The 13500-nt window shown below is 48.9% G+C and overlaps 1 protein-coding gene across 1 annotated transcript in view; it reads left to right on the top strand.

Annotated features, from left to right (window-relative positions):
• The first annotated feature begins 10242 nt into the window (after nt 1-10242).
• NKX2-6 (NK2 homeobox 6) overlaps nt 10243-13500 on the top strand; it is a 15296-nt gene continuing 12038 nt past the window's right edge. Inside the window, exons 1-2 of the mRNA XM_008575287.1 lie at nt 10243-10522; nt 13382-13496. Coding sequence (XP_008573509.1) covers nt 10243-10522; nt 13382-13496 — 395 coding nt within the window. The remainder of the gene's footprint in view (nt 10523-13381; nt 13497-13500) is intronic.

Genomic DNA, 13500 nt, shown 5'->3' with positions numbered 1-13500 from the left:
AAACCAGGGAGGTCTTTCATAAACTTCCAGTATTCTCAGTTTCCATTAGAAGGCCAAAGACCTTCATTAGCCTGCCAAATCTTCAGGCCTTGGCACTAGCTAGCTCTTCATGCCCCCTGCAGACACCCACAAGCCTCACTTTCTCACCTCTCTTGGTCTCCTGCTCAAGTGGCACCTTCTCAAAGAGGCCTGCTCTGACCTCCCTTCTTAAAATTTCAATTGCTCACCTGTGCATGCACACACATGCACGTGCACACACACAGTCCTATATCACCTTCTAACATGTTATACAATTTACCTGTGTGTTAAACTTATTGTCTGTTTTCTGTGTCCTTCCCCTCCCCACAATGTAAGCTCCCTGAGGGCAGAAATCAAGGTGACCTAAGGACATCTGGAAGAAGACAATGGTATGGGTAATTAATTATATGAGGGTACTTCAAAAGGTTCATGGAAAGATTCATATTACCTTTTAAGTCTGTTCTTCCATGAATTTTGAAGTAGCCTTGTATAAACACATGAGAAAGTCCACATGAAGCACGGTGCCTGGTAAGCACTGAGTGAGTATTGGCATCATTAATATTCATTCAAAGTGGAAAAGTAACGCTGCGGATTTTAATGAATGGTTTATTGTTAAACCAATTATAATTATTTAAAGCTACATGGCAGGGAAGCCCTGGATAGGGGGAAATGTGAAAGGCTGATACCCCACAGACACATAACTCATGCCCAGGAGACCCAGTGAAGAATCTGGCATCCCCAAGCTGAAGAGCTGATTTTTTCGCCTCTGCCACATTATCCAATTTCTCTAGGACTATCTGTAAAAATGAGGGGGTGGCTGATAAAGATAATGCCTAGAGCTGGGTGAATTCGTGGCCGAATATTAGCTTTTGATTTAGGACCCTCCTGGGAGTTAGAAAATAACAATTATTGCTAGGACTGGCGGCTTCATTCTGTGTGTAAACTTGGTTTGACACCCTCTCCTGTGTATTTTATCAAGCACAATTTTGGCTCCTCCCTTCCTGTCTTCATTCCTCACGGAGATTTAAAAAAAAAAAAAGGAAAGCAAAATTTTGAAGATTCAGATATTTAACGGCATGCATGACCCATTCAGTCGAACATTAAGAGCAACATTCTAAATGGAATTGTTCTACAATAAAAATCATCTTAACAGAAAAATAAAAATTAGAACCTCATTAATTTTTTTCTTTAACATAATTGCAAGTTACCCAAGGATTGCTCCAGAACTCCCCCTCTAGGGGCCTTCTATTACCTACTAGAGCCAGCTCAGACTTATGAATTTGTTTTTCTAATAAAAAACTTTTTTTGGTATAATACAGATAAATTAACTGTGCTTTATGAGTTTATTTTTTTTTATTGTAACATAGTTGTATGTATCTGTGGGGTACAGAGTTGAACATCAATACCTGTGCTCAATATGTGATGCTAAAATCAGGATAATTAGTATATTCAACATTCTACAATGTAATCATTTTTCATGGCCAGGATAATCAGTATATTCAACATTCTACAATATAATCATTTTTCATGGCCCTTTACAAATTCCTCCCTTACCGCCCGCCCTTCCCCCTTTCCCACCTCTGGTAGTGAGTTTAATTTCTAAAAGAGAATTCAATCACACTCATTAGGAAAACTAGAAACCTACTGACGTGAGGCAGGTCAGGCTAGACTAGAAGCCATTCTAAGAGTGTTGTAAGTAATTGGGAAGTGAGCTTTGGAACTAAATACCATCCATCCTAGATTCTGGTTCCTGACTGAAAGTGTGACTGAGGTACCAGCTGTCACAGCATTATTGAGTCCTAAGGCATCCATTGTCTGTCTATTGCCCCTGAGGCAACCACTAGGACCACAGCCATTCCTGAGGGGTGCTTTGCATCTAAGGAATTTCATTTGCAAGACATTTGCAGGCTTCCATGCTTCTTAATCCTGGATGGATTCTAGAGAAAGTGGAAACTCTTCTGAGATCCCTCAGGAAACTTGTGGATGCTTCCCTCAAAACACAGGGAGAAGGGCCTGTGGGTTAGTGCACTGGGGGAGAGCCCAGTGCCTGTGGAGCTGCTGGAGCACAGCCCATTACTCTTTCCCCAGTGGCCACCTCCATACATACCATGCTGTGGGTGGGGGAGGGGCAACTGCATGGACAGAGAGAGCAGGCAGACACAGCAGGCATGCTGATATTTGGTGCCACGTAGATAAATTATCCCGATAACAAAGTGTGTTTCCCCTTCCACCTCCTCCTCAGACAGTCTGACGCTGGGTAGGAGCATTAGAGAGTAGGATGGCTCATTTAAAAGCCAGCCCAGGGAAGGTCTCATGTTTGAGCAGGTCCACTTTATGTAGCAGAATTAGTCCCAGAAGGCCCTCACCATGCCACAGAGTCTTTCATCCAGGTTCTTTTGGCTGGATGTGTGGAGGCTTCTGCTGTCCTTCGGGTTTCCCTGCAGGGCCAGGATACTATAGGCTTCCCTGCTTGCCTGGAGCAGGGTTGGAGTGGACCTGTGGCTAGAGGTTCCTGTGCATGCAGGTAAGGTATAGGACGGGAGGGAAACAAATTTCCCCGAGGAGAAGCTGGTAATCTGTTCTCCTTGCCCAAATCTTGACAATTTGGAGAGACTGGGGAACAGGGATTTTCAGAAAAGGATATAAAATGTTTGACTTAATGGGTTATGCACACCGTTAAGTACTCAAATCTTCAAATTTTTACTTTACTTTTTTTTTTTTTTTAAATCTCACTGGGGACACCCGCCACACATATACCCAGTTAAGAGGTGGCTTTATATTTAGTCTGTTCATGAAGAGGTGTTGACCTCTTTTATATGTGCAGAGAATAACAATAATGATACCAAAAACTCATTTATAGTAATTGGTAGGTTGGGAACCTCTTAAGGAGGGTGCAATTTGAAGCCATGATCGAAACCCCCGAAACATTAAGTGCCAGACCTGTCCTTGCCCCCTCACTAGGCACATGGCTATAAACAGGTTAGGGACCCCTCTGAGCCTCAACATCCCATCCCTGAAGTGGAGATAATGACGTCTGCCCTACTTATCTCAAAGCGACATCAGTGAGATCATGGAAGACCAAGCCGAGCGATACACCAGATACTAAAAACAGCGCAGAAAGGGTCTGTCTGAGCCTCGGGGTCAGGCAGTGTGTGTGAAAGTCCCCTCGCGGGCTCTGGGGACGCAGGGATGTACTTGCATCCCCGTCTTTGGGGATATTGCGAAGGCTCAGCAAGAGGGCGGACTGCCGGCTTATTAAAAGTGCAGCTGTCATCCCTCGGTGCGGCGGGGCCGAGAGCTGCACCCGGAGCAGCCTGCGGAGCGCCGGCGGCTCCTCCTCTCCCGGGCGCCGCATTACCCCGACCCTCCGCACCGCCGCTCTGCGCGGCCCTGGGTCTGTTTATTTGATCTGCGTCTACGCCGGCCACACGCGCGCGCGCGCACACACACACACACACACACACACAAACACACACACAGAGACACACACACGCACACACACAGACACACACACAGAGAGAGACACACACACAGACACACACACACAGAGACACACACAGACACACACACAGAGACACACACATACGCACACACACAGACACGCACACACACAGAGACGCACACACACAAACACACACAGACACACACACACAGAGAGACACACGCACACACACAGACACACACAGAGACACATACACAGACACACACACACACAGAGACACACAGAGACACACACACACAAACACACAGACACACACACACAGACACACACACGCACGCACACAGACACACACACACAGACACACACACACGCACACACACAGAGACACGCACACACACAGACACACACAGACACACACACAGACACACACAGATACACACACACAGAGACACACAGACACACGCACACACACACACAGATACACACAGACACACACACGCACACACACACACACAGACACACACACAGACACACACAGAGACACACAGACACACACACGCACACAGAGAGACACACACACACACACACAGCCGCCGGGGCCTACAGTTTATTTTTCCAGGGGTCGCTTGGGACGCTGCTCCCGCGGGTCGGTGGCCCGGCGCTCTCAGCGGCCAGGCGGTCGGGCGTTGGAATGTTAATTGAAACGGAGCTGGCGAGCGCGGCGCAGATAAGCGTCGCCCGGCTGCATCCCAGCCGGGTCCCCGCCCGCAGCTTCCCATCGCCGCACAGTGGAGCCTTGGCCGTCCCGCGGCCGCTGAGGATTTTCTTTTCCATTCCGGAGGTGTGTCGTGAGCGCGGGAGCCGCCCGAGGAATCCAGCCCCGCTCTCTGTCCTAGGCTCCGCCGCGACGAGCCGGGAAGCCGGGAAGCGGGGTGCGGAGCGGTGACGCGGAGAACCGAGGTGCCCACCAGAACAGATTCCCCAACCCCACCCCCTTCACTGGCCAGTTTGTCTTTAAACAATTGCAGTAAAGAAGTCTTTTCTCCCCCTCCACTCTCCGTTTCATCCTTGCTCCTCCCACTAACCCCGAGATTTTTGCACTGACTTTTAAGGGGTTCGCAGAGATCGCCTCTGAAGGTGACCCCGGGCAAACCGTTAAAATGGTCCCAGCATAGCGATTTGAAAAAAGGTAGTATTAGATCCTTAATTCACACCATACACTCAAATACACTCGAATGTAAACAACAAAACCGTATAAAATACTGGAAGAAATATGGGTGAATTCCTCTTTAATCTTGATGTAGGGAAAGATTTTCTCACTGTGACTCAAATTCAGAGGCAAGAAAAGAAAAGGATAGTACAAGTGACTACATAAAAAATTCATGGCAAAAAGCATTATTAAAGAAAGTTGAAAGACGACTGACAAACAGGAAGAAAATATTAGCAACATACAGCACAGATAGCCAAAATCACTGAAACAGAGAAAACTTAAAAATTGACCAAATAATACGGAAAAGATACAAATTATGTGTATGTCAATTTATTTGTATGTATTTATGTATTTTTATACTTATATGTATATTATACATGTATATGTATAATATATATGCAAATATGTATATCCTTTACACAAATAAAAAGATGTTACACCTCACTCGTAATTAGAGAAATGCAAATTAAAACAATGCTGAGATACCGTTTCTCACCTATCAGATTGGTAAAAATTAAGAGGTCTGATCATACATTCCGTTGCCTGGGAGATACGGGAGGCAGGCACTCCCATACATTGCGGGTAGAATGCAAACCTACACAACCATTCTGGAGGGGAACTTGGCAACACATAAATATATACACATATATATAAAAGCGCATTCACAGGAGGGTAGTTGAATAAGCTGTGGTACATTCACACAATGGAGTACTAGGCAATTGTAGAAAATTATAAGATCTCTCTGAGCCAACGTGATGTGATTTATGGGATATATTGTTAAGTGAAAAAATCAAACTGCAAAAGAATATCCATTTGAATGAATGGGTGCTAGAAGCAGCCCGTGTTTTGGGGAGGGCCTGTGCTAGTGAGGGGGCTTCAGGTGTGTGAGCAACTGCAGTTGTGCCTGCCCTGTGGCAGCAGAAAAAGGATGCACCAGTGGTCAACCCATCTCTAAAATACGATAATTAGATCCACATCATAAATTTTGATGATGAAAGTATCATTACAAATAAAAGTGTTCTTCATCAGGCTGGTGAAATTTGGCACATTAATGCCAGTCCACCAGGTAAAAGTGTGCTGGTGACATTCTACATTCTAAGCATCATTGTTGCAGCTGTGACATCCTCTGTGTTATAAAGCAGCAGCCATATGCAGGTAGCAACCAGAAGCTTGATATCATTCCAAGAAACTTAATGTGACCGCTTTTCAAGAACAAGAAAGAGTATTAAACCATATTAAGCCACCTTGCCATGGAAGGAAGAAGAAAAATAGGAAAATGATGTACATATATCTGTTAGTTTGTAAAAACAAAAAGGCACAGAAAAGATAAATTAATGAGATTGGGATAAATGAATGAGATTATGTATTAACCAAGAAAGAAAGGGGAATGGGAACAGGAATAGAAGGAATAGAAGTGTAGTCACTTCTTTAAGTATATCTTTATGCATAATTTTGATTTTTAGAACCATGTTCCTGTTCATGTTTCACATATTCAAAAAATAAACATGTTATAATATTTAAAAGTGGGTTACAAAGATATAGCTAGATAGGAACAGTAAGTTCCAGTGCTCTACAGCACTGTGGGGTGACACTAATTGACAACGATTTATTGTATACTTTTTAATTTGCTAGAAGAGAGAATTTTGAACGTTCCCAACACAAAGAAACGTTGCATGTTTGAGGTGATAGATATGTTGATTACTTTGATTTGATCATTACACATGCATACATAAACTGAAATATCACACAATGCCCCATAAATATATACAATTATGTCAATTAAAATTCTAAAAATTAAAATAAAATTAAAAGTGTGTCCCAGCAAAAGGGACCTGGCAAAGCAGAAAGTACCAACATCAGGCAATTAGGAGTCTTGCAGGGGAGGGGGTCAGTCCCCAGGGTATCCTAGGGATTACCCCCAGCCAAATAAGGCAAATATCTTTATCCAACAAATATTTATTGAAACTCTATTAGATGCCAGTTGCTAATCTATGCCCTGGGGACACAGCTGTGACAACAGACGCAGAGTCCAAGCCTAGTCTAGTCTAATGTGGATCCTGCCCTCACACTGAAGACCGTTGACTTCCTGTAAGCCCACTGGGCCCACTAGCGCCAAACTTTACCAGCAGTCGCCTGCTGTGTATCATACTTTCTAGAGGGATTTTCTTCGTTTTAGGAAAGTTTGGCGGGGGGGGGAAATACGAGCAGAAAAAGACTTTTATTAACCACGGATGAGAAGAGGCTTAATAAATGTGTACAAATTCCTTGTGATTGTGCCAGGTATCACATTGCACGGGGATCATTTAAATGTCTGCGGTGCACATGCAAATTCGGACAAAAAGCAGGAGACCCCTCGGTTCCTGATACCCCGCACCACACTGTCGGGGGCTGCGCGGAGCCCTGCCGAAGAGCCCCAGGACTCCCGGGCTTTTCTGCTCTCGCCTGCGAGCCTAACTTACTCCTCGCCCTCCCGGCGCGCGCTTTGAGTGGCCAGGTCGCTCGTGCCGCCCTTGTGCTAATGCGGTCCCAATTTACCCGGAACGGGCGAGATAACAGCTGTTGGTTCCACTCTCTAGCGGGCGGCTCTCAATGCGCCCTGGCGCTGGAGGGGAAGAGGGCACGGGGAGACCGCCCGGCCCCGCTCCCAAGGGTCCCGAGCCACAAGAGGTGAATTAGGGAGAGTGAGACCCGGGCGAGCTGAGAGCGCCCACAGCTGAGATCAGAACACGGCCATGCAAGTTCCCTGAGGTGGAAGAAAGTCTCTTTCCCACAGTAGTTGGGCGACAGCGTGACATGGGCACTTCTTGCCAGCTTTGGTCTGGGTGCGCCCGAGCCTGAGCCAAGTCAGCCCTTTTCGCAGCAAGCACTTGTGTTTGCATCGCTCTCAAGGGGCTAGAAAGCCTTTTCGCCTCCAAAATCTCATTTGATCCTAGCAACATACCAGGAAGGCCAGATCTAGGACCTAAGGCTAGAATTTGAACTCAGGGCTTTCGACGCCAAGTCCCTCCCAAGGTGTCCTTTCTTCTACGACTTCCCAGAGTGCGACTGTCCGCCACGAAAATTCCACCTTACGATAATGCTCTGGCGAGTTTGTGGCTTCAGGTTTTTATCCGGGGTCGCCCCCCTCCCGACCACAGCCCTGGGAAGGCGGGGACTGAGCTGAGCCTGTCTTGCTCCGGCTGGAGTGCAGGGGGCGGAGCTCCTACCCCCTGTCCTCTGAATGAGGATATTCGAAGTTCGCCCTCTCTCGCGGTGGTGTCTGGTGGTTCTTGTAAATATCCGTCAGCCAGACATTCCCCTACACCTCTGGGGGGAGGATGCGATAACATTATTTTTCTAGGAAGTCGTGAGATAATATGTTTTATGAGCATTAAAATATTTGATTCATTAATGTTTCTTCTACATATGTATCCTGAGGAAATGAAAACATTGTCAGGGATGAAAGCACAAAAATAAAGCCTTATTTACAGTGATGAAAAGTTTGAAAAGTATAAACAGTTTATTATGGTCCACTCATAACATGGAATATTAGATTATTTTAAATTATATTTGTTTTTAAAACTCTAATGAAGTACTAGACATACTTATGATGTAAATTTAAATATATACAAATTCGTATATACGAATGAGCTCATATTAGCAAAAATAAATAGAGAAGGAAATGTGCTAACATGTTAACTCTGGATGAATGTTATTTTCGTTTCAATTTTTCTCTATTTTCTATTTTTTCCATGGTGTACATGATGACTTTTTTTAATTGGAAAAAAAATTTTTAATGAATGTATGTTTCATCATAAGATTTTTAGATCTCTGAGGGCAAAAGATGTCTATTCCAAAAATTAAGAAAGGAAAGGTTTGGTTTTGGCGAGGTGCTAGACTGGCCCTGCTATTAATGAGCTAGGCCACCTTGGAAGTTGCCTGACTTCTCTGATCTCAACTCCGTTCTGGGGGGGATGGGGGGGGAAGGCTGGAAACATTCAGGGTATAGCTTTGATATGAAGATGAAATTATACCGTGTATAAGAAATCATTACTTGATGGCTGAACAATCAAATTTGCTGAAATTTTGCATGAAGTTTTGCTTGAAATTTTGCACCCTCTCTCCCAGGGAAACAAGTTCATTCATCTGAATTTCAGGAAATAACATCCTAATAGCTTTTGTAACATTGAATTCGCTTAAGAGAGTTTAAGAAACATTTGATATGAAATCTCAGGAAGAACTCTTGTGAGATCCCATTTTGATTTTTTAAAGATTTAAAAACACCTTCGATTGTGTGCTGGGACTGCTGAATCATGTTATCTTGTATCTTGATCCACGTAGCATAAGTAATAACAGCAGTGGACATTCGTCAATGTCATACACATTATCTCACTTAATTCTAGCAATCCTACTATGATGGGCAAACTCTTATCTATATTTTTTATGAAAACAAAGTTTAGAGAGGTTAATACTTTGCCCAAAAGCCCACAGTTATGTTCCAAAGCAAGGCCTGGATCTGTTGACTCTGTCTCCACAATCGTAAGCACTGTACCACACTGTTGCCTTTGCTCGGTGCCAGCTGTGACCAAGGAGCTTTGCTGGAGATCTGACGCAAAGCAAAACTTTTCGCCCTGGGTGCGAACCTCGTTTATACACGCACGTGCCCACCCACGCTCCAGGCAATCATCTTTATAGAGGAGAAAGGAGAGGAAGAGAAGAAACGTGGGGACTAAAAGGGCAATCTGAGTACCTCTCTGGCATCTCCGCGCAGGCTGGAGCTATTACCTTCCTCCACCCCAACGACTTGCGGGGTGGTCAAAAAGGCTAGGGGTTCCCCAAATATAGCCCCCCCGCCCTTCTTCGCTCACGGGTTGGGAAGTGGCGAATCGGGGCTCCACAGACCTGGACTCAGCTCTAAACACCACGTTTCCACCTCAACATAGGCCCTAGCGGGTCAAGAGTCCCTGCTCCTCCCGGGTCCGGGCCTTGCGCCTGCTAAGACCCCAGCGTGCACCTCAAATCTGGCCACTGCCCAGCTGTCTCTACCTCAGTTTTCCTTTGCCCTAAGAGTGGGGAGTTGAGCTAGGACCAGGCCGGATGAACCGACTCGGGTTGCACAGCAAAAACTCCACGCTTCCATCCCCGCACATCCTCTAGGAGGGTCCTCGCGGACCCTGGACTGTCCTCGAAAGTTCTAGCTTGTACCGTATTGACGGAGATAGGAGCCGCGCGCAGCACCGTCTCCCCACGTTTTCTTTGCTTCTGAGAACCCTCAATAACAACCAAACTTCTCAGGAAGGAGACTGGGGGTTGGGGAGGATTAGAAGCGAGCGGGAAGAAGGCGCTTGGAGAGGAAAGTGCAGGGTTAGCACGTGGTTTCTGCGGGAACCAATGGGGGGCGGCTGTCTCCCCACCCAGCCCTGATCCCCCGGCCCGCAAGGATGGCCCAGAGGAAGGTGCGGTCCAGGAGTCTGGGCGTCTGTCCCAGAGCTTGGGTCTGTCTAAGGGGCCTGCAACTGCAAAGACGGAAGGCTCAAGGAGCTGCGCTCGGCGGGGACCTGAATCTGCTCGGCCCCGCCCCTCCGCCTTCGGGATGCTGCTGAGCCGGGCCACCTCCACCCCCTTTTCTGTCAGTTACATCCTGCAGCTGGAGGGCGAGCAAAGCGGCCCGGCGGTTTCGCCACACCGGGGAGTGCGGAGGAACCCCGACAACTCTCTGTACCTGCGAATGGCCCCAGAACCGCGAGGGTCAGATGATCACCACACCGCTAGTGGCAGCGGCAGCGGCGACAGAAGGCAAGACCTATCAGAGCCTCCTGGGAATCCCTGTGAGGCGGACATGGAGATGCAAGCGGAACGGGCGAGGGAGTCACGTGAGTAAGCGCTAAGGTCTTGGCTCCTACAGGGGGACTATGGGGGAGGGGAGGGGATCTCTACTGATCGGTGCGTGGGAAAAAACGCATCTCATAGCATCCTGGGTCCGAGGGCCTCTTCCCATTTTCCATATGAAGAGTCCAAAAGACAGGCCTCTCAGCCTCCACTCTCATCTTCTCCCGGCACCCAGTGGGCGTCATGCTCACCTAAAGAAAATAAGGTTCTGAATCTTAAGGGTTGGCTCCTCTGATTCCCACAAACGCATCACTTCTACTCACGGCCGCAGTTCCCCAAACCTCCGGTTTCTCATTCTCACAGCGAAATCCTACTGCTCCATCACCACCACCTTTCACAGGCATCTCCGAGCTCTCCCTACACTAAACACTGCAAAAAAAAAAAATGTAGCCAGTGGAACCTCCATGGGCTCTGGGGTCAATCCGGCCGGCCTGGCCCTGTTTGGGGGTTTGCTGAGTGGCCTAGCCAGCCCCGCAGTTCCTCCACACCAGTTTAGACGACAGGAGGTGGGGACCAGGCAGTGTTTGAGCCTCCCGAAGTGGAAGGCCCTGGTGGGCTCTGGAGCCGGGTCTTTTGCTGCAGGGAGCATGTTAAGGGCAGCTCGGGTTTTAGCAGCCGTGGGAGACGGCTCCTGTCCCTAGGTCCCTGAAGGCGCAACCCAGGCGCAGGCAGCGAGGCCCTGCCCGGCACCTGCGTCCAGCCTGCGGGAGGAGACCTGGAGGACGCGGAGTTATGTTGCGTCGGGGCTCCTGCGACCGACCGAGAAGGCTCTAGCAGGAGGGTCCCGACATTCTGAGGAGTGAGAAAGCCGCCTTGCTCTCGCCAGACCTCTGCTCCTCGGTGGGCATTCTCACCACCGGTCCTCGAGAAGCGCCTGGCAGGGTGGGCCTCCTCTGTCAGGCTGGGCCACTGCTCATTGGTTCAAGGTGCAAGCTAACCGAATAAACAAGATTAAGCGGCTAGTTTAGAGTTATTCACCTAGTTGCAGCTGGCTGTTCATTGGCTCCAGGAGCCTGGAGATCATTAAACTTTGCTGTGTTCGCGAAGAAGCTGGTGAGTTTTCTGCAGCGGACTCTGAACGCTAAACTCCCTCTGCGCTGCTCCGCCAACTGGGCGTTCACTTCGGCTTTGCTGAGAAAGGGTCGCGCTCTTCCGACTACAGCTGTCGCTTCACAGCCGTCGCTTCACAGCCGAAGGCAAGCGCGGCTTTCCTTCTTGGCTGGCCGACCCCGGGGCGGCCTCTCTTCTGTCCCGTGCGCTGAGGAAGGGCCTGAGCCCGGATCCAGAAACTGAGCCTAGGGCTGCAGCGGCGATCGGCGCAGGGAAGGGACTTTCCTGGTGGGCTTCAGAAGCTTCATCAGTCCCCAGCTGACACACCTTACCTTCAGGGACGCAGGGTGGGAGGGTCTCGGAGTTGTGACCAGGAGGGTGCAGGGTGCAGACACGCTCCCGGGGTGCCGCGCAGCCCCTGGGCCTGAGTGGTCACCGACTTTTAAATAGGGGTCCTGCTTACTCCCAGCATCTCTAAAGGTCAGTTGTCACCTTTCGATCTGCTAAGAAAACAAACTCAGTCAGTGTTTTTCCTCTTTGCGAGGGGAGTTATCCTCAGTTTCTCTGAGCATAGGCATCTCTGAAGGAAGTTTTTCTTTCCTTAAACTTTAAATACCAAACAGCCCCAAGCCACAGGAAATAGAAATAGCGCAGGTGGGGATTCGGAGTCGGTTCCAACCCTCACCGGCTCTAATTAGTGGAGTCCTGCCCGCCTCGCCGCAAACTGGCGCCCCTTTCTCGCTGCTGGTTTTCCCCTGGCGAGAGTTTCGGTTAAAAACAAACAAACAAAAAAATCCGTGTTTCCTCTCTATCGATCCTTGGGGTAAAACAGAACTTAAGCCAAGACAGGACAGAGGTGCAGAGAAGGAAAGAAAAGGCTGCATCGTGGCAGGCTTCGGCACGGCGTCAGCAGTCGGGAGTCGCCCCAGGGAAAAGGACTTCGGGGAGAAGCCAACGCCGCCCGCTTGCCAGAAAGACCCCAACGGAGGAAGAGACCTCTTTTTAAAAAAACCAAATGTGGATCCCTCGGAGAGAACCTCCGTTTCTGAGTCTTGAGACAAGGGTCAAGAAATGTTTTGTTTTGTAAATTTGAATTACAGACCATGGCGACCAAGAAAGCTGGGACGCGTCCCTGGTGCCAACGGGGTACTTGCTGCCCACAAAGACACAGGTGTGCAGGGTGTGTGTGCAAAGGCCAGGTGAAGACAGGAGACACTCAGGACTCACGCTCGGGACTTAGGGTCGAGCTTCCTGCGACGCGCGCGTGGCAGCGACGGAAAAGGAAACAGACAGGAGCCTCCAGCAAGCGTGTCACCGAGTTTCGGGTTTCTCGGGACGGCCTTTCTCTCTCTGTCCTTCTCTCCTTCCTGTTCCTCTTCCTCTTCTTCCTTCAAGAATGGCTCATGGTCCGCCCCAATGTGACAGTCCCCAATCTCACGCTTGATGCTCACGGCAAGTGTCCCCACACTCCGCCGCCGTACACACATCCTAGGAAGAAAACGGAGCTGTCTTAGACTCTTCATCAAGAGTCAACCTTTCGGGAAACGACGGGTACCCCGGGGGCCGTGTTTGCACGATTTATTTATGTTCGGGCAGGTACAAAAGCGGCAGAGCTTGGAGGAAAGGAACGGACAGGCCTGAGGCGGGGGTGGGGGACAGCAGGACGAAGGAGAAGGGGACAGGAGTGAAGGCTACCAGAGGAGTGGGGGGGGGGAGGTCTCTTGAAAACAATGTAAGAGTCGCTCAGGCAAGCCTTAGCTCGGGCTCTGATGGTTTCCCTCTTGTGCTTTTAGAGCTGGGCCTGAGCCGGGCCTCGCCCCTCCGCGGCGGGGCCGGGATGTCGGGGCCCGGCGTCGGCAACAGCGGCGACAGCACGCGCGGGGGCGGCACGGAGCAGCCCAGGGCGCGGCAG

The sequence above is a fragment of the Galeopterus variegatus genome, unplaced genomic scaffold, assembly GCF_000696425.1.
Source record: "Galeopterus variegatus unplaced genomic scaffold, G_variegatus-3.0.2 Scaffold1167, whole genome shotgun sequence".
Taxonomy (NCBI): Eukaryota; Metazoa; Chordata; class Mammalia; order Dermoptera; family Cynocephalidae; genus Galeopterus; species Galeopterus variegatus.
Note: the sequence above shows the minus strand (reverse complement) of the source record. Positions and strands in the feature narration are given on the sequence as shown.